The 27,985-nt window shown below is 27.6% G+C and overlaps 1 protein-coding gene across 6 annotated transcripts in view; it reads left to right on the forward strand.

Annotated features, from left to right (window-relative positions):
- LOC107451563 (ATPase family AAA domain-containing protein 2) overlaps positions 1 to 27,193 on the forward strand; it is a 51,416-nt gene extending 24,223 nt beyond the window's left edge. For all 6 annotated transcript variants that reach the window (XM_043050281.2, XM_043050280.2, XM_071186827.1 and 3 more), the window contains 10 exons: positions 292 to 477; positions 2,640 to 2,772; positions 5,776 to 5,966; positions 7,828 to 7,987; positions 9,376 to 9,498; positions 10,845 to 11,111; positions 12,805 to 13,286; positions 18,045 to 18,090; positions 20,443 to 20,636; positions 20,735 to 27,193. In XM_043050281.2, coding sequence (XP_042906215.1) covers positions 292 to 477; positions 2,640 to 2,772; positions 5,776 to 5,966; positions 7,828 to 7,987; positions 9,376 to 9,498; positions 10,845 to 11,111; positions 12,805 to 13,286; positions 18,045 to 18,090; positions 20,443 to 20,636; positions 20,735 to 20,782 — 1,830 coding nt within the window. In that variant the 3' untranslated portion in view covers positions 20,783 to 27,193. The remainder of the gene's footprint in view (positions 1 to 291; positions 478 to 2,639; positions 2,773 to 5,775; positions 5,967 to 7,827; positions 7,988 to 9,375; positions 9,499 to 10,844; positions 11,112 to 12,804; positions 13,287 to 18,044; positions 18,091 to 20,442; positions 20,637 to 20,734) is intronic.
- The last annotated feature ends 792 nt before the right edge of the window (positions 27,194 to 27,985 follow it).

Raw genomic sequence — 27,985 nt, forward strand, 5'->3', positions numbered from 1 at the left:
TCTGTAACATGCTACCTATCAAATAAAATCAATTTTTTCATCACTCTTACCATTTGTTCACATTTCATCTCTCTTACCATTTGTTCACCAAGGGATTTTTGTCAAAATTTTAGAGGCCTTTCATTTGTATTTTACAATATTTCTGATTAATTACTTGCATTCATTACTGGGAATGTAAGCACAAAAAATATGTACTGAAATGTAATTTTTTAATCCTGAAGTATGAATTTTTTTCCTTCTATAAAGAAATATTTCTTTTTCAGTAGCAATAGTTCAATTTTCTATTTTCAGATTTTTCATGAAGCTCAAAGAAATGTGCCTAGTGTTATATTTTTACCTCACATTGGTTACTGGTGGGAAACATTATCAGAAACTGTTCGCGCTACATTCCTATCTCTCTTGCAAGACTTGGATCCATCATTGCCGCTTATGTTATTTGCTACAAGTGATGTCACATACTATCAATTGCCGATAAAGGTAAGTGTGTGTGTTCTCTTATTATCTCTTATGTAATTTACTACAAGTGCTGTCTCTTATTACTGATTGCCTATAAAAGTAAGTGTGATACTTCATTACCTTTTATGTTATTTGCTACAAGTGATGTCACATACTGTTAATAAATTCTAAAAGTAAGTGTGTCTGATTCCTTATTACCTCTTCTGTAAATTGCTGCAAGTGATGTCTCTTTATTATCAATTACTTCTAAAAGCAAACCTGTGTGATCCTTCATTACCTCTTAAGATATTATTTATACCTACAAGCGGTAAGGCATAATACCAATTGTCTCTAATAATAAGTTTCCTCTTTCATGCTATATTGCCAAAGATTAAAGTTATCTATATTGAGTAGTATTTAAGATATAATATTTAATTTGTATGTTATATTTTAAGTTGACCTTGTTTGCTAGCTTGAACTGTTAAAATTTATTATTCTGTGTCCAATAAAGAAACTTTGTATGTTACCTGTCAGAAGTTATTGACAAACATGGTTACCTTTGTGATATAATTATTTTCCTTTTACAATTTTTTCTAACTGAATTGATGAGTTAAAAAACAAGTCATCTCCATGGGATTGATATGAGATGTTTTCAAATTGTATTAAATATATAGATTAGGGATATATCAAATAGTAATTTGGCCGAATATCAAATGATCGAAGTCTGAATAAAAAAAAAATTTTTAATTAATCATTGATAAATATTTTTACGTATAAATAAATTTAGTCATTGTTGAACATTATTCAAGACTTAGCTAAATTCTTGTTATATTATTTGTAATACAGTACAATATCTCGAGATTTCGGCAGGTTCAGAAAATAGAGCATCAAACAAAGAGCAAAATTTATTTCCTTCAATAAAAAATTTTAGTATTTAATTCCAATTCAATGTTGTTTAATTTTCATGCAATAGACTTAAGAAGTTTCGTTAGGGTAGGTAACTAACAAAATAAACTGACGTTAAACCAAAAAGTGTATCTGGTAAATAAAATGACACTTAAACTTTAAAGCTAAAAATAGTATTTTCCGGAAAGAAGAATCCATTAAGCAATGCTGCAAGAAATGGAATCTGCCAGAAATGCTTTTAAAATATATCAATGAAGCAAAAGCTATTTAAAGAAGGTAAAAACTAAATAGAAATTAAAAGCAAAAAATCTAATTTTTAAAAATAAACATTTAACGCTGAGAATCTCAATTTAACTTTTTCACATTGCCGTATTTTTAAAAAAAAGTGACAATAAAAGAATGAAGTTCATTAGAAACGTTCTTTAAAAAATGCTGTGTCATAATAAAAATGTGGATAAAGAGAAAAGTTAATTAAAAAAAAAAAACCTAAACAGAGAAATACAGTTGTTCTTATTTCTTAAAACAAAACTTTAACATTGAAAATCGCAGTTTTCCGATATCGGTCATCTGTATTACCATACAGGAAAAAAGGTGACAAAAAAAAGAATGAAGTCTATCATATACGCTCTGTTAAAATACTGTGCTATAATAAAAACAATAAAAATGAAGCAAAGAATGATGGAGGAAAAACAATTATGGTTTATTATAAAGTAATCTAGTAGTTCAGTTCTTCAAATTTTCTTTTTATTTGTCTTCCAGAACATAAATCTGCAAGAACATGAATTTTAGAACTTAATGAGGACAAATGTGTGTAAAAACTATTTCTAATAATATGCAGTTAAAAATGTGATTTTAGATTATTCATTATTAATTCTATTTAATTTTCAAAAAAAACTCAACAAATGCTTTGCCAAATGTTCATTACATCCGTAATATATGTGTGAGTTTTTTAATTGAAGCAATTTATTACAATTTTGTGCAATATTTTATTATTTTTAATATAGCAATATAAAAGATTAGTTATATTTATTTCTTATTTTTCCTTTATTTTGTTGTTTTAACCAATTATTCACATTTATCCTAATGGTGCAAAGTCGCTTAATTTATATGTAAAAGAAACTTTAAAACTAAGTATTGATCCATTCAGGCATCTTAAGTTAATGTTTTGCATTAATTGAAAATTTATGATATTTAAATGAATCTAGATTCTATGAATTCTAGAGCAAGTTTAGGTTATTAAAATAACTTACCTGTCGATTTAAATGTTTTTTCTAAAGCATGACGTATTTTTCCTATAGATTCAAGAAATCTTTAGTGCATCTACGGAGCAAGTATTTTCAATGCGTACTCCAACTCTTGAAGAACGAAAAACTTTTTTTGCTAGTCTGGTTAAGGAAATTTTCAAGTTGCCACAAAAATCTGCTGAAAAAAGTATGAGTAAAGTTTCTTTTATTTATTTGTTTTCGTATACTAAATTATTGAATTTTCTTAAGGGTACAATATATTATTTTTTGTAACAGATTTTCTCGATATATATTGATTTACTATGACAACTTGTTTGTTTAAAGCACGAGTTAAATAAGTTTTAAGATTTAAATTATGTTATTGATCCAACTTAACTTAGTGTTCTGGGGCTTTTTTTTAAAATATACTTTCTATGTAGGAGTTATCGGGATGTTTAGCGAAAAGTGCCTAAAGGTGCTTTTTTCATTGAGTCTTTTTAAAAAGTGCTTAATTCTCCCTTTTCCAAAATGGGATATTTTTTTCTTTACAATGTTGATTTTTGCCGCGAATTATGCAAAATACATTATTCTATTGAACGTTTTCACAATTAATTCAACCCCAATATATTTTGGTATTCCGTAGTGTATGAACACGCTAATTGTTTTGCATGGTTGGTGAAATGCTTTCGGGTCTGTATGTGCGTATGCTGAGCTGAATTCAGTGGGAAGGGTTTTTGCATGATCACGTGCAACTCTGCAGCATTTTGCAAGAAATTCTAGATTTCAGAATTAATTTTCCGCTCTCTTGAAATCAAGCCGAAAAATCTCTTGAATTTTCGCTGATTTTGGGAACCTCCTAAACATTGTAAAAAAAATTTCCCTACTAGTGATAGAAAATTTTATTTCTCTTGTTAGTTTCAGCGTTGATGATGCGCTATTGTCTTCGTCACTGGCAAGCTAATCGCATTCTCAAGATATTCCATTTATAGATGAGTACCATAATCTTTAATCTTGACTTGGGGATCATTCACTAATTACGTATTTTCATGTGGGTCCCCAGAGCAGTAAAGAAGCTGAAAGCTTCATTACCTTAAAATTCATTTATTCATTAAATTTAGGAATTAATTGAGAATTTTCCACCAATTGCCTAAAATTTTTGTAAACTTTTGTTGTACTTCGTCACACTTTTTTTTTATTAACTATTTTATTACTTTTAAAATTTTCAGTATTAAGTTCTTTTATGAGAATTCAATAATAAGTAGAGCCAAGCTTTTAAAAAAGTATGAAGTGACGGGCTTTAATATTTTAAATGCTGCAGAACATCTTATGGTTTATTATGAAAAAAATTAAGATTTATCATTCCACAAAACTTTAGTTCATTTCTTAATGATTTTATTGAAAAACAATTGAAATAAAAAATTTCATTTATCTCAGATTTGTTAAATATTAAGAATGTTTAACTTCAATACTCATTGTATTGACACCTCAAAATTTCATTACAGAAATTTAAATACAGAATCAAGTAACAAATAATAATAAACATTCTTTTAGGGGCCATTCACTAATTTACATTTATGTAATATGAATTTATTACAGTTTTTTTAGTTTGCTTAATTCTTTACATATCTTTATAAATTCGATATGATCAATAATATTAATCTTATAAATGCTTAGTTGATTATGCTTTTATAAATAACTTTTATTTAAATCTAAAGATACACTTGATAACCTTTTTATATAATACATAGTTAAATTAATTATAATTTTGTTTTATTTTTTAACATAATTAAGTAAATTACTTATTAATTTAAAAATGGAATGAGCCACATAATATTGAATATCTTTAAAATTGTGTATAAATTGTTTTTATGGTGACTAATATAATTATGAAAAGAGTTCTTTTTCCAGAAACTAGCTATTTTATCATGATCATGTAAAGTCTTAGGATATTATTTTGCATTTTGTTAATGTATTTATGAACTTTCAGCAATGGGGGAAAAAAAAATTTTATTAGTACGCATATCCTTAATTACAGGGTTTAGATTTTGATGTCGAAAAGTGTCAAAAATTATCGAAATCTGATTTTTTTAAAAAAAATAATTAAACTGTCTAAAACTTGGGACAAGTTTCATTATTAACATTGGGCTCATTTTAGTAGACATTAAATTATGATCAATACTTGCATTATAAAATCTGTTTATAATTTATATTAATATATCATTTATATAAAATATAGTCAAAACCATTAAATTATTAATTGATTTTTTTAAAAATAGGCTACTTTTAATATATTATAAGTAATAACTTTGGGTTGTTAATTATTATCAATCTAAATATTAATTTTAATTATTTTATGCCACAATTTAGGCAGATTTTTTAGATTAAGTAAAACTTAAGTGGTCACCAATAAGTGTCTGATCTCAACTTATTAAAAAAATAATAATAATAATAATTCCTACTGTTTGTAATCATTACTCATATGCTGATTAGCAGCTTATGTCTTAATCTTGCCAATGAGGTTTTGTTTGAGGAAAATTCAGGCAGTCAATTTTCTATCTGAAAAAAATTACTACAAAATTTTTTATTGTTAAAAATGTATTGTTTTAAAAATTTTACCTTTGTTAAAAAAACGTAAAATGTCTTGTGACTTGTTAGATTGAATGTGGAGAGAATTTGACTTATAGACTGCTCCATGACCAAGGGTTCGCATGTTAAAAATTTTGATGTTTTTTTATTTGGTAAAATAAAATTTGCTAGTGTATCGGTACTATTTTGTGAGTTCTAGTCCTTCCAAACTTTGGAGGGAATTGTTCTACACCCTGACCCTGTATTATATCCAAGACATGTATGTAGTATTATTTACACACAACATATTTCAGTTTATTATTAGGCATTTTTATATAACTAATTGTGTTTTTTAAAACTTATCCACTTGCACTTTCATTTATTTTTCTTGTCACATATGCTATTTGAATAGATAATTTATTTTTAATTTTTAAATAGTTGTAACTAAAAAAAATTTAAAAACTGCTTCCTATCTCTCTAAAATCTATAAAAGAAATAATAATGAAGAATTTTAATAGAAATCTCCAAAAAAATAAAAAATGTTTCTTCAAACTTATCATTGAAGCTTTACGCATGAAATAATGAACAATTTTATCAGAATAATTAGCATTTTTAATTTAAAATATTTTTCTATTATCTACTTTAGGTAAACCAGAAGAATTGCCTTTAGCACCTCCCCCTGTTATCCATAAGCTGACAGATAATGAGTTACAAAGGTTAAGGGAGAAAGAAGAAGCTACCTTGAGAGAACTTCGGCTGTTTCTTAGGGATATTGTCACAAAATTAGCTAGAGATAGGCGCTTTTCTGTGTTCTCGAGACCTGTAGATCCTGAAGAAGTTAGTCTTGTTATTTATAAAAAAAATTTAACAACTATCAGTTAGTTTAACTTCTTTCTTGATTTCTGATAATGTCGATGAAATCTTCCAATTTTTCTTGAAAATTTCCATACACTGTATTAACAATATTTCCATTGTATACATAAAAAAAAAATTATCCATTGGAAACATTGTTTATACTGAGAAAAGTCCTGTATCTAGAAGCATCAGAACTTTGGAAAGTCTGAAATACATATTTTTCTGAATAATAAGTCTTTAGGGTAAACAGAGATTGAAACATGCATTACTCCGTAACTAAAATTATAAAGAATAATTACTTAAATTTTTATACAACGAATTTTATGTTATAATTGTAAAATGGCATTTAGTCTGTTGAAGAATGTATGACAAAATAAATATCACCAATAAAAAAAATTGAAAAGAAGGAAAAGATAAGTTGAACTTCCTGTTACTCTCTTTTACTTATATTTTTATGCATTATTTTTGGTCATTTGACGTAAGGATTTTACCTCACAAATATTCAGTTAAAAATTACATTAAAAAGCAAGTTTCAAAATTAAGGAGTAATTCAATCCTATTTATAGTAAATTAAAATGAAATTTAAGAAGAAACAAAATTGAGTAGCTTTTTCATTGAAAATGTTAATAATTTGGTTTCAAAATAAACTTGTGTTTCTGTCAATAGTTTTTATAATTTTTATTCATAGTTTATTCCTTTAAACCAAATTTGTTTTAAGAATAAAAAGCAATAAAGAAGTAAAAGCTCTAAAGCAATATAGAGGAAATGAAGAAAAAAGAAAAATTTTCTTTATTCATAAAATTTTGAAATAAAAATTCACAACTGTGGCAAAAAAATAATTCAAAAAAAAATAATAAATAAATAAATAATAATTCTGAAAATCAGTACTAGGTTGAGAAACTGTGCTGTATTACAAATGTTTTTAAGTTAAAAACATCTTTCAAAGAGCAATTTTCTGAAGCTCTCAGGATGTTGAGCGAAAAATTTCATTGTAAAATTATTCTTAAACAGTTACAGATAAAAAAAAAAGTTGGAAAAAATATGCTTTACTTATTGATAATGAACACGGCAAGGATTTAATTCCTTATTTTTTAAATTAGTTACAAAAGTTAGTGAGGTCACTGTAATGATTTCTCTTTTGACCAAAAAGATCTGTTCTACCTTTAAATAAAATATAATATTATTTAAATAAAATGTGAAGAAAAAATTACCTTCTATGCATTTTATGAAACAAACTGAACAATTTAACTGAGGTTTCTGTTGTCAGTTATGCTATCAAAATTTTTATGCATAATTAGTTTTATATTGTACAATAATCTTATTTATATAAAACTTTGTTATTGACATTTTTTTCATCCATGACAACTTGAACATGTTTTAATCCTTGTCTTCTAAGCATTGAAACATGTTCAAATTATCTGTTTTTAAATGTGACTTAATAATGATTTTTTTTCATCTAAACTTGGTATTTGGTAAGTTTTATTGCTAATTTTGAAAATTATGTATAAAATGACATTTTTACAGCTTTTCACTATCAATATATATTTAGTTCAATCTTTTATCACTCATTTAATTTGGAAACCAGGTGATCTGGACCTGATATGTTTGTTATGCAAAAAAAGTTTCTCCATTCTAGAAAATGCCACTGTGTACATTTCTTACCCTCTCTCAACCTTTCCTAATTTTTTTTCCCTCCAGTTTATTATTTTAAAATGACAGTAAGCAGCTATATTTTATCCTTTTTTAACAGTATGAAAATGGAACTTTTTTAACTTGCCTGCTGTAATTATGTTTTGGTAGCATTACTTTTAAAATATTAAACTAAATGTGAAATGATTTTTAGGTTCCTGATTACCAAGAAGTAATAAAGCATCCCATGGATTTGGAAACCATGATGACAAAGATTGATACCCACCGTTATGAAACCGTTGCTCAGTTTTTGAGTGACATAGACCTATTGTGCCAAAATGCTCTGGAATACAATCCGGATCGGGATCCTTCTGGTAAATGGTCTTAGCTTTCAAGCAGTTTCAATCCAAACCTTTTTATTTTCTTCTCTATTTAATATTATATATTATTAAAAATATCAATAACTGTCTTTAACAACCAGTATAAAAAATATCCCAGGATGGATGTAAGAAAAGCAAAAATTGTTAATGGCATGTTTTGAGTGACTGCTCTCTTCAGTGTTAAAAGTGTACCTAAAGAGGATGCCATACCACAGGAGAAACTTTTAGTCGCTAATTCTCTTTCACTTCCATTACTGACTTAAGTCATAGGGAAAGTAGGTTCAGGTAAACCATGAATCAGATAAGCCATGAAGTTTCAAATACTGAAGAAAAAAAAAAATTTAAAACATAAAAAGGAAAATAAATTATGAGCTGGGAACTTATTATGCAATAGAGAATTTCTCTTCCCATAATTTGTTTGCATTTTGATATTATGAAATTTTTTTTTCAGCAATTGAAACTTCATAGCTTATCAGGAATAATGTATTCCTGGGGTACCCCGGAATTCCAGGTTTTTCGTATTACCCTTCAGTATCTGAAAATTAAGAGTAGGCATATGATTTTTCTGGGAATATTGCAGAATACCACATTTCTCAAGACCATTAGTTCTCGGACTTCCGCTAATCAAAGACTTAAATTCCGACGTCATTTTCACGGAATTCCTCAGTGTAAAATTCAAATTTGAAGCTTTCACTCATTCTCGCTAAAGAGGCACTTGTATACATGTTATTCTCCCGCCAATTGATTCTTTCGATTTGCCGTATTTTTGAATATTTGGAGCTTTGTTGGAATCCGCCAATATCGTAAATCCTATTCCCGCTGTTTGAATATCAAACATTGATTTTTGTATTCGAGATAAGATAGCTCAGAGAAAAAATTTGTGGTGTAGAATAAATAATGAATAATTCTACCAAACATAGTAAAGGATAATTATTTTTAAATATTTTGTTATTAATGTTTCCTGGATTATTATTTTTTCCTGTATTTATCTGACAAATGGGATTTTTATCTTTATAAATTCATGAGGATGTTGAGCTTAAATGAAAATCACTACAATTTAACTTATTCAGTAATTAATTAGCAGTTTTAACCATTTTTGTTACAAATATTTCGTATTTTAGTTTAAATATTATTGTTAAATAACACTTTAAGACAGAGGTGATTATATTTTGGTGTTACACCGCCAATTACAGTATTACTCTCTTTTCAAATACCGAAATTCTCGTATTTCCTGATGAACAAAATTTTCATTTAAAAGCTAATTGCTGTCAAATTTATGTGTATATTACATGCCAACTCTATTAATTTTAACAGGATAGTCTCGTATTTTTCTATTCCCTGGTAATTATCTTACTTTAAAAATCTGATTTTTCTTTTTTCAGATAAATTGATACGGCATCGTGCGTGTGCTTTAAAAGACATGGCCCATGCACTTGTTTTATCTGAGCTTGATGCAGAGTTTGAAAAAATATGCCAGGCAATTCATGCCTCTAGAAAAGAAAGAGGTCAGTGAGACAAATTTGTTTATCTTAATCTGTGGTTCTTTGTTGTTGCTTCTATGCTTGGTTTTTGACCATATAAGTGTTAAAATATTTGACTTATAGCTTTTAAGCTATTTTTTATATAATTATGTTTTAAATTAACATTTTTGGTTAAATGTTTAATCTGGTAATCCTAAATTATCTTATTTATTTATTTTTTTCATAAATGGCAGTACTAAATTGAAATACTTAGTTTAGTGTTGCTATAACATTTTATTTTATTCCAATTTACCTCTATTTGATGTTTCTTTGGCTGCACTGCTATATCAACACCAAATTGTATAGTTTCTTTTTCGCTAGTCTTAGCCTGCCTCTGTACCTTGGATGTTGGTTTTGAGCTAACTTATTTTTGAAAAAATAGGGAGTACATGTCCAATTAAATTTTTGGTAATAGACTTAGACAATGAGATGGCAGAGGAAGGCTTTGGTGTGAGTTTTGTATCAGTGCAGGCAGACAATAAAAGAGAGAAATGATTTTGGAGAAAATTTGGCTCAACCAGAAGAGGGAAAAGATTAAAATCTTATTCCCTTATAGATTTCCTTTTTTTGATTTTTTGCAGTGTAGCTCTGAATTTTTATCTACATGTTAAGTTTTGTGATCTCTCTAAATTAACTAATTAATTCATAATACTTTGCCATCTAGACTATGCAAACTATAAAAGTTTTCTTTGACTTGGCATTGTTATTAATTTTTAGACAAGTCAAACGACTTAAAGGCTTTTGTAATCTGGCAGCATATTAATAAGTATTAAAAGTAGCTTTTTTTTAAAAAAAATTGAATTCTAATTATGTTTTCTGTTTCTAAAGTCTATAGATAGTAACTAAAAAATACTTTTTATCTCAGGATAATTGTTTTTTAGTTTGAAATGCCTTGTAGAGGATTGCATCCTGATCAAACTCCCTGCATTTTCCTTTTTTTTTTTTTTTTTTTTTTTAAATTTATGATCAAAAAATAATTGAAGTACAATTAAATTGTTAAAAAAAATTACCAAAAATTTTAACAATATTCAAGTTTTACTTTCTCAAGATATTTTGAAAGAGTTATTGTAACTTAAAAAAAAAAAGAAAAAAGCTTTATAATTTTGTAAGATATTTGTAACTATCTCGAGAAATATTATTCTCTGAGAATTTTCTGCACTTCTAAATTTACAAAATACCAGATCTGAATTATAAGATCCCTAATATTTAGATATACTTTCTTTTAGTTTCTGTGTATTATTTTAAAACAACGCATAATGATATTTATGGCAACTTATAACTGTAAAATATTTTTAGAAAACTGGGTATTTAATTTTTTCTCTCTCTTCTAGGAGAAAACCCACCCTCCTTCCCATCTCCTTCCAAGCGGCTTACTTCAAGTAGACTAACAATGAGTGCCTCAAATGTGGCTTCTACTTTTAAGAATGAAGCCAATAAAGTATACGATAATCATGTTAATTCATGTGAGAAATCTTCTGAAAAGAAAGAAAATGGTGAGACTTTGTCCTCACCTACTAGGTTCAGTAAGCGCCTGAGGGAACAGGGAACCTCCTCACAAACGACAGAGCATCCTGTTACAAAACCTCATTCACCTCCAAGTATGTCTCTTTTCATTTCTTCCTCCTATTTAATAAATTTCATTGGAAATCAATATAAACTTCAGGTTATGCAATTTATTAATTTATTTACTTGTCATTACAAAAGATAAATACAAGTATATTTATATTTGTTCGTTGTTTATTATTTATCATTTTTTCTAGTGCAAAGTAATTAAATACTTGGACTTATAGCTATTTACTTTGTAATTGTTACAATTATAATTAATAATTATTTTAAGCAATAATCATAAGTACTTAAAAATGCATGCATATTTATTTAATCCGTGCATTATTCATTTAGTTTTTTCATTTCAAAGTATATAAATGCTCTGTTGTACAGTATATTCAGTTACTTGTTTTGCAATCATTGCTTTGAAATAATGGCAAATAATGAGTATGTTTTAATTATTAAGATTTGATACCTCTTTAAAGAAAAAAAATTAAAGTAAATTAATAGTTTGTTACCATCATTTTTTCATTTAATCATTCATTTCCCATACTTAATAATTATTTTGTTTTTTATGTGATGTTTATCTTTTCTTTGTATGATAAATACTTATATGCTCTGAGATATAGAGCTTTCTATAAAGTTTAAGCTACTTTAGTTAAGCAATAATTACCTATGTAAGGTTGTATTAAGTTTAAGAATCTGATTTCTTTTTTTCCAATCAAACAAATCTTAATATATATATATGTGTGTGTGTGTATATATGTATACACTCGATGCAATTTTGTCAAAAAGCAAGCAGCAAATTGCTAGTTACAGAAAATGCAATATCAAAATTCGCTAGTAATCGTTTTCAATGCAACTTTATTAAATACTTGAAATTTGAAAGAGTTATCACTTCAACTCTCTTTACTATTGTAAATCGAGCTGGCCTTCCCATCGTTTTATCATAAGTTATTTATTGCTTTCTTTTCTAATTCCATGTGGTTTTAAAAATTCTGGTATTCCATTAAGATACTATTAGGAATCTTGTGTTTTAAAATCAGTAATAATCGGTTTTTTACTTAATTTTTTCTTAACAAATCCGGCCTATTCTTTTTAGATATTTATTTTTGGGGGGGCCATTTTCCCATGGTTTTCCGAACTCTGATATTTTTAATACAAAGTAATTGCAGCACCTGAAGTTCGAATTTGAGTAATCACTCTTAAACGCCCTCAGTTTATGACAATTCTTCATTTTTCGGCTTAGTCTACATTGCTTATCAAATTCTGATTTTTTTTTTAAACATAATGTTATGACATACTTAATTCATGACTATTCCATCGTTAAACCACATTGTTTTCAGATTTTTACGGTCCTTTCTGCATGATTTTTCAATTAACAACGTTTTTAATACAATGATATTACAGTAACTTTAATGTAATGAAATATATACAGGTAATTTTAGCATATTAACATTTTGACCTTTATATTAGTATAAATATTATATATTAACTATTTCACCAGTAGTGATTGTCTTATTTCTACATCACGGAATGGTATTGCTTTAAAAAACTCTAGTATGAACCCATGTTTTGCTACTAATATTTTGTAGCACTAGCAAACTTTTCCACTGATTTTTGAAAAATAAAATCACGCCCTGTGTTAATATAAAGCAGTTTATTTTGATTATAACTCTATACATTTTTATCTGTTATGAACAGAAGTCCATTTTTCCATTTCAAAATACAAAAATTGTTTCGCAGAACGAGCTTCAAGGTACGTCATTTGGCGCAAACGAAAGAGATCGCCCTGGTATGGTGGCTGCAAACAAAAGCTGATTCGCAGAAAGGTCGTCCGTAATGACCCATCTAAGAAGTCCAAATACTTCTCCAATGCAAAATTCATCAAAACTTCCGATCCCTTGCAACCCACCCAAGAAGAGCTCGATCCCACCGCTGAGCCATCCGCTAGTAGCAGTATGGAAGTGGTCATCTCCAAAAGCGTGGAAGACCGAAGAGACATGTCTGGAACAGACTCTTCTGCCACAGTGGTTTCACCCAAAACGATAGCTATGTATAACGATGCTGACAAAGAGGACAACACTGCAGATGGCAAGACCAGTAACCCTGCTTCACCGTCAAAGCGACACCTTTCCTGTGATATTTCCAATGAGTCTAATTGCTCAAATAGTGTTTTCTTTCATAGCCCACCTTCCAGTTCCATGCACATCTCACCTTCCAAAAGGGTAAGCTTTGACCTTGTTCATCTTTTTTTTAAATTTATTTTATTTAAACATATTTATTGATGATTCATATATATGTATATGTATATTTGTTTTATGTAGCACTTAAACTGGAAATAATTTCTCAGAGTTGGCCAATGTTTCAGTTATCTTGTAACTTTTAAATGGCTTGAAAAAAAGTATTTAAGCTCGGATCAGAAGAAAACTAATTCTTAATTTGACCTATATTAACTTATGCTTCAGACGCAGAAAAATGAGGAAATACTGACCATTTTGTTTTTGTTTTTTTAAAGTATTCTAAAAGAAACAAAAATTATGCTGTTTAGCATAGAAAAACTATTTTGATAACACTCAAACTCTGAAATTTATTAAGTGATCAGGTCGCCTCGTTATGTTGGAAGAGCCCTCTAAAATCTTGTCTCCCAAAAACGCTTCGTAGAGCAATTGGAGCTCTAGGAACCTTCCTTCTGATTACTCATTGAACATGGACTACCTTCAAGCACACTTGCATTGTATTAAACTTGCTGACTCTCCTGACTGCATTTTATGTGAGGAAAATGTAGATATGAATTGCGAGCATGTATGGAACTGTTCCGCCCTCAAAGATGCTCGTAGTTCTTCTTATTTCAAGGAGCTCTCCTTTTCCAAAGATACTTCCGATTTGTATTGGACTGTGTGATTCTCATACTCAAAAGAGCAACTGAATTACGTAATTAAAAAATTATAATAATGTAATAGAAGGAAAATGATGTAACAAAAAGATTTTTAAGGAGAACCATATGGTGCATGAGTTAGAGTAGGGGTGCACAACCTTTTTGAGTGAGGGGCCACATAAACAGCAGATTGACCAATGAAGGGCCGCATGACAAAATATTTAGACAGACATGTTGTTATTAATTGTTATATAAACATCATTGTTCTAGGCACTAAATTCTTTTTGTCAATTAACCTTGTAATATTTTTGCATAAAATTGAATACTTATGTTTAAAATGAGAAACTGCAAAACTGACTACTTCGAAGAAAAAGCAGAATCAGAATCAATTTATCAGATAAAAATTTTAGATAAATTTAAATAATTAAAAATCATGGAAAAATGCAAGTTTTTTTTATCATATTACATATTACAAAAGTCTATTTAAACATAAATTTTAACATTAAAAAATTGCTCATAGAATTAAATTTTAAAATAAATTGTTATTAAAAAAATGCAAGTTAAATACTTTGATTTAAAGAAAGTTTATGGGGTTAAAAATTACTAAAATTAAGACGAAACCCCTTCAGCAAAAAATAAGAATTAACATTTAGTAGGGAATATACTTTAAAACATTTATTTTATATTAATTATAAGAGGCAAGGGCTGAGAAAGGGAAGAAAAATAAAGAAAACATTAATTTTGAAGGAATTCTTTACAACTTTTTGTGACCAATACTTTTTTAAAATAACACTTGCTATTTACAATTACACATATATATTAACAATCAATTAAAATTTACATTATTTTACAAAACTTATCTTGATTAAATCTCTTACAGTTAAAATTTGATGATATACAAATCATTTCCCAGCATATGATCATAAATGATATAAAATGGTCTAAATGGTTATCCTGTAGTTTTTATATATATTTATAATTTTATCTACTTAATCATCTGATAGCTTCTTTGAGTTATTAAATAAAAATTTAAATGATTTTGTTTAAAGACTGCTCTGTAATTTTGAACGGGTCTAATTCATTCTGGAAAACTTTCTTTCGACAGAAGCTGTTGTGGGCAGTATTAAGTTTAGGGCGTTAAACTTAGGTGTGTTATTTTTAAATTACTTGAAAAAAAATTTCTAAAGAGTCGCAATATCGTATAAAAAATATCGGGACTTTCAAGACCTTGTAGAAATGTGTAGCAATAATTGCCAAAACAACAATTGAAAAATAATTTGATTTGCGATAATATCGGCACAAATAAACCACGTCAAAAAATGGTTCGCTAAATTGGCGAATCTTTACTCGCGATTTGTAATAATATCGTGTTCAAATCTAGAAATATTAAAAACCACGCTGAAATGCTTACCAGTAACTGCCGAAAAAAGGATCAAAAGTCATTTAGATTTGCTATTAAGTTAGCTCAAATAAAGCGTTTACAACTTTCAAAAAACGCGATTTCAGAAACTTCGTGAAAATGGGTAGCAATAACTACTAAAAATTCATTGGATTTACTATGAAATCGGCCTAAATGAAGAGCATCAAAAGTGATCAATAAAATTTAAAATTAGTGTATCGTAATAATGACGTATGAAAAATTTTAGGATTTTTAACTAAGTGTTAACTATCGAAAGAAAGCGATCAAAAAACTACATTTGTTGAGATTGGGCGCTTCAAAAACATCAATGCGAAAGTTTAAAAAAAACATTTTTAATTTATTATTTTCATTTCGTTCAGATTGCTGCAGCGGGCCGCACTATGAGTGTTGAAGGGCCTCATGTGGCCCGCGGGCCACAGGTTGTGCACCCCTAAGTTAGAGGAAGACATATCTTGATTACCTTGAGAAAGATCTTAAAATTAAGAACTATGTAACAAAGGCATCAGATGCCAAGATGAAAATCTGTTCTTGAAAAGGCATTATCAATTGGTGCGGAATTGTTTCCTAAAAATTGCTACAACTTTTTTCATAGTTCTGCAATTCTTTTAAGCAGAAGAGAACTATGCAGCCATATATAACTTCACAATGCAGTCATATTGTCATCAGTGTAAAAAACCTTGTGCAAGTTTAAAGTAAACTTTATTCTTAACTTTTTTTTTTCCTTTTGAATATGACTGTGTTTTTCCAGAAAATATTATTCTTCGCATTGAAATTTTGCTTTCTATGTTGCTAAAAAATATTGCTATTTGGCCCCGAATGTATGGTATTCAGCTGATGTTTTTGTCGAATATTTAGTATTCGATCAAATCACAATTAATTACCGCATTGGTTGCCGAAAAAAGTTGAAAAAATAACTTGGATTTACGATAAAACTGTACCGAAATAAAGTGTATCAAAAAGTGAATATATAAATGCGGGGTTCGAAATGTGCATGTCGTAATAATGTTGTAGTTAAATAACGGGATCATCAAAATCATGTGGAAAAGAACAACAATAATTAGAGAAAAAAGTTTATCAAGAAATCACCTAAATTTATGATGAACTCCGCACGAATAAAGCGTGTCAAATGTGAGATTTAAAATTTGCATGTTATAATAAAATTATCGGAATTTTTTATGCTACGTGGGATTGCATAGAAATAACTACCGAAAAAATAGTTGAAAGAAAAGAAAGAATTATTTTTAAAAAATGATAAAAAAATAACTATGATTTACAATGAAACTGGCAAAAATAAAGTGACTATTTAAATAGGCGATTTGAAACTTGTGTGCCGTTATAATATCATAATAAAAAGTTAAAGATTTTCGAAATCACATAGAAAAGCAGAAATAACTGCTAAAAAAATCATTTAGATTTACGATTATAATACTTTAAAGAAAATCTGTTAAACCACACAAATTTATTTGCTATAGATACTGTGAAAATTGAGATTGTCAGAAAGCGATAATTTAAAAGTGCAATTAAAAAGTTTTAAATTTTTTTCATTGTGTTTAAAAGCTCTTGCAAGGCGAGTTTATGTAGTCTGCGGGTTGCAGGTTGTGCATTCTTGATTTAGTTTTTCTCAGAATTTCAATTTTTATCCAATCCTAATCAGTGTGTGTTCACTAGCTAATTTGGTTGCCACATGTCACACAGTAATGATTGTGTAGCATTTTCTGCATCACAAAGTTTTGTAATACCACTTTAAAAATTCTACCTGGTTTTGGTACTAGTATTTTTCAGCACTAGCAAACTTGGCTACTGATTTATAAAAATGAAATAGTGCCCAAATTCTTATAATGTAATAATTTATGAATCTTTAAAAGCAAAACAAAATTTGAGATTTTATGCAAATAATAGAAAAGTCTTTTTTGTAACAAATAAATTGATATCTTGCAACACTTCACTTTCATATTGTTACCCTAAGTATTTTTAGAAGGGCGGTCAGCTGCTCTTTGATCCCTATAAATGTTCGCTTTGTAAAAAATAAGCTGGCATTTCAAAGAAACACTGCTTTTTTATTCACATTCCATTTTGAAAAGAAAAAAAGATTGACTGTTTAAATAATAATTAACACACTAGTGAAATTATCTGCGTTTATAAGTTTCATTCTGATTACAATTATAAATATTTCCTTTGTTAAGATTATTATCAATTGGCTAAATAGTTATCAGTAGCTCTTTTTACAGAAAGGAGACTATATTAATAAATATTTTAATGATTTTAAATAAATACCTTTTTTTTCGAAAAAAATTCACCGTTTAAATTTTAGAAGTTTGTTTATATATATATTTTTTTACTTTACTTTTTTTATTTTTAAAGAAAATTTTGCCTTGAGATTGTCTCTTATTATTTTTAAAAGCAAGTTTTTCTATTATTTTGAAGGAAAGTTATCTTTTAAAATATGCACATATAATAGTATAAGAGGGTAATTCAAAAATTGTAAAGGATCAAATTCAATTATTACGTAATATTACACATTTTTATAAATTTTTACAGTGTTGAGTGCTCTTTCAAAACTCAAAGTGCCCTTTTCTCGTAGAAAGTCCCCTGTCCTTATTTATTCTTTGGATGAACTCTGTCATCAATAATACTTACTCATTTAAATTGTTATACTGATGTGATTAACCTCCTTATTTATTTTTTTAGAAATCAACAATGAGTCCAGAGTCACCTCATTTCACTAGAAGTCAAGGTATGTAATGCTATCTATGCATTAGTTCATAAATGAAATGGGTTCTAATTTTACTCTTGAATTCCCAACATTTCAGATTAGCAGCTTTAAGGGTAATTACAATCTGGGGGGGGGGGNTTGTGAGTGAGATATTTTTGGCAATTTGTAAATAAGCCAATATATATGTAAATTACTCAAGAACCAATCATATGACGGTTAACTAAAATTGTGTTAACCCGAAGGTGACGTCATTGAAAGTGCCATAAAGCCTTGCACATGCCTAGTGCGTGGCAGCAAACAGTATGAATCAACTTAAGTAGCTATTGATTTCGCTTTGCTTTTGATGTTATGACATCATAATTTAAAGCAACAGTGGTTTTAAATTTGGCGTAAAGAAAATGTTATCAGTGCTATTTTAATTCTTAGATAAAATATCATATATCATTTAAACTTAATTTTTATCTTATCTTTAATTTTTTAATGGTTTTAAATCTATTAAAGGAAAAAAAGAACTTCAACTGAAAGAAGAACAATTGAACTCCCTTCATCCAATCCAATGAAGATAATAGAATTTTTATTGCTCATTCTGAATCTATTTTAAAGTGAAAAACTTCTTTCTTGATTTTATAGGACACCTATGCAAAACTGTTCTGTCAAAAGCTAGATTTTTTAAAAGTTTAATTTAAATTACACAAAAAAATTAGCAATAAACTGTCAAAAACTCCTTTAACTATCTCAAGCTAGAATGTGTAGTTTGGTTTTACTTCATGCAATGCTAAACGGTTAAGAAAATGGCAAAAAAAAAAGTTACTAATTTATCTGTAGATTTTAATTGAGGTGAGGATTTTTAAAAATACTTAATTATTTCAAATTGTTAAGTAAATACTATCTATTAAATATACACATAATTTTAGTTTACAAAGTTTAGACATTTATGGAATATATGAAATTCATCCATGTAAAGATTGTGTATATTTATAAATCCCATAATCTTTTTTATTTTTGATACTGAACTAAAAGTGAAATGTCAGTAATTGATATAGTTAGATATTTAAATTAGATGTTTCCCAGATTGCCACCATGCAGCTTTAGTGCGGCTTCAATAAACTACTATGTACTTTTTTTAAATTTATGTACAGCAGGGTTCCCACGGTCCTTAAAAGTACTTAAAAACTGCTTAATTTTTATTTTGGAAAATAAGGACCCTTAAAAGTACTTTATTTTGGTTCAAGATTTTTAAAGGTCCTTAATTTTTTAGCATCACTATGGTTGATAGCAACAATTTTTCTGTTCAATTTTTTAAAACAAAATAGAGTTCTTTTATTACTTAGAATTAGACCACGCATCGAGGGTAAAGCATTTTAGGGAGACAAAAATTAATGTGTGTAGGGGGGGTACAGACAAGGGATGAAGACTTGTCGTTTCATTAATATATTGGCTTTTTCCTTAATATATTCTGCCCTTTGCCTAGAATGATACTCTATGAGAACAGAGAAGCATTCTAAAAGAAAAGAATAGTGTGGACAAGGGGAATATTGCACATGGAAGAGATAGTGTTTTTTTGGGGGGGGCAGGGGTCTGTCCAGACATTTTGTGAAAGGTCCGTTTTTCGTGAAATTGTGAAAAAATTACTCACATTCTTTCAACCAGGGTTCGCTTTTATGAATTTGTGCAAATAGAGTCCGTTATTGCAAAAAAAAATTCAAGGAGTTTTTAAATTGTATAGACATACAAGATTATGTTCAACACTGTAAAATTGTAATTAAAAAAATTAAATTTTAAAAAATAAAAAACAATTGCTCCTTCTAAATTAGAGATGCAACATACAAATAGTATTTGGTATTTAGCCTATACTGCTGAACGCAGAATATTCATTTCGGACGAATAATGGAAGAATCGTCTGCCGTAGACAAAACTTAATTCGTTTACATCCATCTTTCTTNTGGAAGAGATAGTGTTTTTTTGGGGGGGGGTGCAGTTTTAAGGACCTTCAAAATTGACAGAATTCAGGAAATTCTGATTTTTTTAAGAAGGTAAATAATTAAATAATTTGCACTGTCACTGGTGGCATATGCATATTCAATGATAGACATAAACAAAAAGTCCTTAATTTCTTCAAAAAAAGGTCCTTAAAAGTGCTTAATTTTTGCTTTGTTGAAAGAGTGGGAACCCTGTACAATAAATGCATTTGAAAATCTAAATGTTATAATTACTTTCAGTGTTAATAGATTTGGTCAGTTTAGAAAAGCAAATTCTACATGCCCTGTCCAAAACCCTAACCTTGACTAGTGATTCTTATTCAATGAACTATACAATCTTAAGAACTAGTAAAATTACTCGATGGGGCTAAAAGGAGTTCGTTTGATTTTGTAGGTAGCTTAGATCCAACGACCTCTAGTGTTAGACAGAAGGTGTTGATAGACACAGCTGCCTTGGATGCATTCATATCACATCTTGTTAGAATCACAGAGGATTATACAGTAGAAAAATTGTTACAGCTCTATTCAGTACTGCAGCAATGTGTATACAAGCATCGAAAACAGTTAGATAAGAAAGAGTTATTAAAAGTAAGTGTTAGTTGTTGTATGTTCACTGTTTACTAAGTAAATATCTATAATGTATAATTATTAAGTAAATATTTATTATGTATAATTGTTTTTAATAGGAACTAGAAAGAAATTTGGAATCTTTTCTACGATATAAACCATCCTAGTCTTTTTTTCACAAAGCCTTATGCAGTTCATTGAAAAGTGTACAGTATACTGCCGAGAAAACACTGCCCAGGTTTTATTCCATTATTTTAATGTGATTCTTTTGTAGCATATTTATTTACATAATATTATATATTTTGAATACATCTAGAAAAAAGATTGCATTGTAGATATACATCTTAACAGGATCACCTTTATTTATGTTTTCATTGTTTCACATCAATTTCTTGTAAAAAAAAAATTTCCTGTTGAAATGTGTTTTAAGGTATGTTTTCTATCTATATTCATTGCCATATGATTGGTTGAAATCAATGTCATAACGATCATGCCCTATCCTTATATTGTGAGTGAGATATATGATAATCTAACCTACCTAAATAAGGTAACATCAATATGTATATATTACCTGAATCTAACTCTGCAGATTTAAAGACAAATTATCTTTTTTTTTAATACTAATTACTGGTGTTATAAAATCTTTCGTACTAATTACACTGGCATACAAATATCAGGATTTTTTAAAAAATCACTTTTACTTCTGAAAGATTATTTAGCATGCATTAGTTTTGTGGAATTTGGTATGTAAATAAATAAAAATTTTATTCTTTAAAATATTCATAATACTTTCAATTTTTTTCAAGGCTAAGAGAAAAGCAGAGCTCAAAGTTGTCCTCAAATGTTCTTAATTATTAAACATTTCAATAAATGTTCTGAAATTTTTGCATTTTTCCAAATTTTTGTATTAGTTACCAGGAAGAATAAATATTATTTATCTAAGAAATAATTGACGAAATTTAAACCTCAAAGATTATATTATATCCCATGAAACAAAAAGAACGACAAAGTCTTCATAGCCCGTCGAGTAGGATATTTATCTACTTCCAGTGTTAGAGATTCTTACCCCTGATTTGATAGCATAAAAGCATTTGATGAAAATCCAGTGTTATTCTTTTTTATGCTCAATGTATTAGTAAATTATAAAATAATAACAATAATTAATAATAAATATCAATTTTTAATAAACAGTATTAATTAATTATAAAATATAATATAGCTGAATTTCATTCACTCATAAAATGCGAAGCATTAATTTTAAAGTTCAAAATTTCTTTTTAATAATTAAAACAGAAGCAGTCTCTTTCTAAATTGTGTTTCAAAATTAATATTTCTCAGAAATCCTATTACAAATGAAAGGTTTAATTAATAAATTTTCTGTGTTAATCGCAAGGGTTATATGCTATTATCTTGACTGTCAGCATTTTTCACATAAAATTATCGATACTCTGATATCTAGTTTTGAACAGTTTAAGATAAAAACATTAAGAGTTGCTATTTTTTATTTTTTTTATTGTTATTAAATATATATTTTAAAGGCATGCTTTCATTTTAATAGTAAGAGTTTAATATATAATTGTTCTATTGTTAGTTACTAAAATTTCTCATTGTTTTAGCATTACCTGAACAAAATCTAGATATTGACAATGGAGTTTGGGGCAAAAGACTTTAAACTCTATTATCAATATCTCGGTTATTATCCATTATTTGAACCCCCTTTGAATAAGGAGGTTCAAATAAATGGTGCTACCTTTAGTATTTATTCAAGATTTTTAAAAAATTTAAAAAAACATAGTGAGTTTTAGAAATAAAAAAAGCTTTCCTTCAATTCTCCATGTTCTAAAATGAAATCTTTACTTTTACAAATGCTTTAAAATTAAACCTATAGAGTTCTGGTGATTTTTCCTAACCCTAGTTTTTGTGTGCCAGTTTAAATAATTAAACTAATTGGTTCAGCTGTTAGTTAAATTGATAATAAATTCTATTATGTATGTAACTCATGTTACGTCATTCATGTTTAAAAATAAATTTCTATTTAGCCGATTTGTTTTATTATGTTTGTAGCTCAATACTTTTTTACTATTTTTATCCAATTTTTAACGCAGTATATATTAAAACATTAAGCTTTCAACTGTAGTTACTAAATTATGCTTATTTTTTTCATTAAATTTGAGTGACTTTCTTACGATATTCCTTGTTGTTCCAATTAATAAATACCATTTAGTGGCATAAACAATTCAATTTAAAATAACATCAGTAATTAGAATTTAATTTTGAAAATTGCCAAGCTAGTCTCTACATATTTGAATACATAATATATATACATAATATATAATACTGTTTGTGGTCATGTGATGCAGTTTGTGTATTCATTTATACCAAAATAAGTTCAGAAACTTTTTAGTAAATACTGTACTATGGTGGTTAGAAAGCTGCAATGTTCGTATGAAATCTATTGTTATTAGAGTTTGCTTAAATAAAACTATTAAATGCCTTAAAAATACTGTATATGACTCAGTAAAGAAATCCTGCATTTTTAATCAAAGCAAAGATATTTATTTTATTATTCAGAAAAGATATAACTGTTATAATTTGAAATTTCTCCTCTTTTTGAAATATATTCAAGGCTGTTGAATAGTTTTTTAAAATGCTGTTAGGGATGAATTTGTCTGCTCACAAAAGTTTGCTGATTATTTAAATGCCTTTAATTGGTAAAAAATCAAATTCAGGAATTAAATGTTTGTAGTAGCAATTAAATCTGTTACATACTTGTGAATTCTTGTCTATTCATACATCACTGCCATTTACAAGATGAACTATAAAGGGGTTTTTTTATACTCATAAATATTTCCCTATGCTTTGTATGTATGTGTGTATATATATATACATGCATACATACATTAATTATTCAGCATCTGTCACTGCCATTTTGTTGACAGCCATTGCTAACAAATTCATTTTATTTGTACCACGTTTGCACAAATATGTGGAATATTCATTCCATGTGAATTAAATAATTTGTATCATACTGTACAGCGTATCATACATTCTTTCATAAATATTAATACAGATATTCTCAAGTTATGATATTCATTATTTTAAATGTAAACTGCAATACTGATAAATTTTAATGCTGTCAAACTGCTAACGGCAATTTGTGCACTTATTGCAGCTCGGTAGTTTTAACAGCAATTTTCCTTAAGGAAAAAAAATTCCTTAATATTTTAGTATTGTAATTAGTATTAAATCATATTTAATAGATATTTTCTTTAAAAAAAAATTTTTTTTTTAATTATTTTTTGCGAAAAAAGATTTTAGTGTTTAGTTTTATCTGTAGTTGAATTGAAATTATGTTCTTCAGAAAAAAATTAGGTCTTTTATTGGTAGTTGTATTGGATTTACCAGTTATTTTGATGAGGTCTTTAATTTTATTGGTTGTTGAATTGAAAAAAAAAATTTTTGGTCTGTTATTAGTAATTGAAATGGATTTGCCAGTTATTGTAATGTGGTCTTCAATTTCTTTAGTAGTTGAATTGAATATTTTTTTCACTTCAAAAGAAAGTAGAATTTGAAATAACCTTGTTGCTAGTGATCTCATTTACAAGTTGTAATTATTTTGTTAATTAAATTAACTCTTCTAATTGTCCTGCATGTAAAATTTTGCCATTAATGTCCTGTTTGTAGATGATTGGTCAGAATTCTAGAAAGAGATCAGCGTCATTTTCAAACTTTTTCTAGAGGAGAAACTACTTTCTGTTCCATAGAAAAATGGTCGTTAATAGAGGTTTGTCTTAGGGGTTACCTCCAATGACTTCAAAATGTTATCAAAGGTACATGACAATTTTAAATTTAACTCAGTGTCATTTTTTGGTGCGGAAATGCCATTTGTGTTGTCGTCAAAATTTAGCGTCAATAAAAATGATCTTTACTTATATAATTATGTGTAAAAACAAATTTGACGCCCGGTGGCTGAGTGGTAGCGCATCATGCTCCCATGCCGCAGGTCTTGGGTTCGATCCTCGGGCCGGGCAAGGTTGACTCAGCCTTTCATCCCTTCAATGGGTCGATAAATGAGTACCAAGCATGCTTGGGAACTAACACTGAAGGTTCCGCATTCGGCTAACCACCTGAGCGGAACATCTGCTCCTGCACCCCAGAGCCCAAGGTCAAGAAAACTGAGATAGGCACAGTAGGCCCTAGCCCTCTATAGGCTGTCGTGCCACTGAGTTTAGTTTTTAGTAAAAAAATTTTTACCAATCATGAATGATTGGACTATTTTAAATGGATAAACAATTATGTTTTAATTTGTTCAAGTTTGTATTTGATATTATATCATAAAAAATAGTTAGCTTTAAAAAATGAAAAGATGCTTATTTGTTTGAGAAGATAAGTTTTTTCTCAAATATTTTTTTTCTAACTTTCAATTAAAATAAATCATTGATAATATTGTCTTTAGTGCACTCAGGTCACTGGTGCGGGGGGGGGGGNGGGGGGGGGGTTGATGGTCTCTCCTAAAGGTTTTCTTCAACACTGAGTCTATAGAAAAAATCTGTGCCTCCCAAAAGTTAGTCGCAAATAGAGGAAGTTGCTACATAGAGGTGGTCTTTCCGACCTACTGTATATATAAATTCTTTAACCTAAAACATATTCCTTATCCAGATAATTATATGACTAATTATCTTATTATAAATAACTTAAAATTAGTTAGAAATGTGTATTAAGATGTATTATAGAATAATAATTAAATTAAAATTGGTCAAAAATAAACATGAATGTAATATAAGACTTCACAAGGTGACACCCTACATGCATTCAAGTGGGAGGGATTTTTTGAATAACTTTTTTACATCACAAAAATTCTATTTGTGTTAAATGTGTATAATGTACATTTCTTTTGGGTGGTGTAATGTACATTTCCTTCAAACAATTCCTGCGCACCCAAAAAAAATTTAGATTCAAATAATTTTTTTAATAAAAAAAAAAGAAGGATAGTTAGAATTTTTTATATGCGTGTGAAGCTCTAATGGCAGGATTTTACATGCTTGACTTGACATAATTTTTTATGTAATTAAAGTGTCACTCTTATGTGTTATGTTTTTGTATTTATTGTTTACATATTAATCATCTAATTTATTCATACAATATATTGATATCTTCTTTTGTATAATAGCTCATGATTACTTTCATAATTCTTCTATTGTGTATAAATATTTTTCCTAATTTTTGTATCTAAGTTATTAAAAATTTATTTAGTTTTGCTTTATATCTCTTACCTAATGTGTTTCATATATTCTTTTGTTTTATTAATTTTATTTGTATTTAGCGTATATTTGTTTATTATAACGATGTCAAATTTTTCAAGAATTATATAAAAAGCTTAAAAATTAATTAAGATTTAAACTGAACTAGTTACATAATCTCTCAAAGTAAGGTTTTCTGTTGAATTGAACTATAAGTACCCATTTAATTTATCGGCTTAGATTTTCTAAAATTATGTTCTCATTCTTTAAAGAAATGAGTATTCAATTTCCCTTTGAACGACAAATGAATTATTATATCATTAATAATAATATATATAAAATTGTGGAAATATATTTAATTCTTATTAGTGAATATAGTTTTTGGTTTTTTTCTCTTAATTAAATTAGGACTCTAATATGCTAATTAGCAGTATATACAGACATTATATCAAGAAATATCAACGTCTATTCAACACACTTTGTAATGAATAGTGTTAAAAGTATGGGGTTTTTTTTTGTTTTGTTTTTTTTTCAAACAAGTTTTAAGCGTTTTCAAGCGTATTTAACTATTGATCTAAAATATGTTTTTTCATTATTACCTAATTAAAATTTAGTAGAGATATTTATAGACTTAACTAGCTTGAAAGTCAAAATATTTTCATAGATTTCTAAGGTTTTCATTTCTCTAAATAAGGATAAATTTACTCAAAATATTATTTCAGTTATATTTTAATAATTTGAGAATTTATGATGTCAACATAACAGAAAGTGTTACTTTATATTTTTCCTTTTGCCTATTAACCTTTATTTGTATTTTATTCTTATTAAATTCACACTAGATTATAAAATGTCAAATAATTTGAAACTTATGTTAGAAACTATATTCTATGGCATGGTGCTACTACTGTACATCATAACAAGGCAAAAACGATTACAAAGGACTTTAAACAAATTTGTGAGTCTGTTCAAGAAATCCTTTGTTAAATATTTTTATTAAAAACATATTTTTGCTCTCACTCCTAAACAGGTGCTGTTAATATTGATAAATCAAAGTTATAGGTTGATTACTAGTACTGGGTGATATTGGAGTTTTAAAATTGCAATGTATCCTCAAAAAATATGGATTTTTAACGATATATTGCAATATTTTCTATTTGAAACTCATTCACACTTTTGTTAATGTCATATTCAAACAGTACATTATTGATGATATGCACAAAAATATCTCATTTGATATTTATAAACATTGTTATCATGATGTTTAAGAAATATTGCCCAGCTGTGTCCTAAGAATATTTTTAGCATTACGCTAGTGCTGCACTGTGCAAAAAATGAAAATTTGTCTACATCAGGGATTAATGCAGCATATGGAGTTCTGTTTTTGAAAAATTAATTCTCAGTTTAAATTCTATTGTTGTTTATCACATATAGAGTAGTTTTTCTTACAAACTATATTATGCTTATGCTACATGTATATACTAAACTGTTAAATAACTTATAAAAGTATATATTGTCTATTTTTTTAACTGATACTTTTCTATGCTGAAACACTGTGTTTTCTAAGACCTTATTAAATGTGCTAGTTTTATTTAAAAAAATAAATAAATTTAAATGAAGGTTATTAACATATGTATTATTTACTGTGTTTATATGTCGATTTTTATGAGAGCTCAGAGCAGATAGTTGAAAGGCAAGTTTTGATTCATAATTTTTATTTATCTACAAGAGTTAATTTATATTACAAATGTGTTAAGGAGTGCATTATAAGAACCAAAAAAAAATTTTTTTTTAATTGATATCCGCTTTTTTTTNTTTTTTTTTTGTTAATACAACAAAAATATTATTTATTTGCTAAACCTTTGTGTTATATATTATGTTAATTGTGTTGTAATTTTTTAATTTGATATTTTTTATAATATTTTCTATATATACATAAAAAGGTTTTATTTAAAATTTATTTAACTAATCTGACTTTCTATGTTGCTGTGAAAGATAAATATAGATATTAATCTCAAACTATACAAGAACTTGTAAGCCGTTCAGTTTTCCATTAATAAAATTATATTGAAAAATATTAAAACTATTTATTCTAACTAAACATTCTAAAAGTAAAAATAGTATATATATATA

Source organism: Parasteatoda tepidariorum, chromosome 10 (genome assembly GCF_043381705.1).
Source record: "Parasteatoda tepidariorum isolate YZ-2023 chromosome 10, CAS_Ptep_4.0, whole genome shotgun sequence".
Taxonomy (NCBI): Eukaryota; Metazoa; Arthropoda; class Arachnida; order Araneae; family Theridiidae; genus Parasteatoda; species Parasteatoda tepidariorum.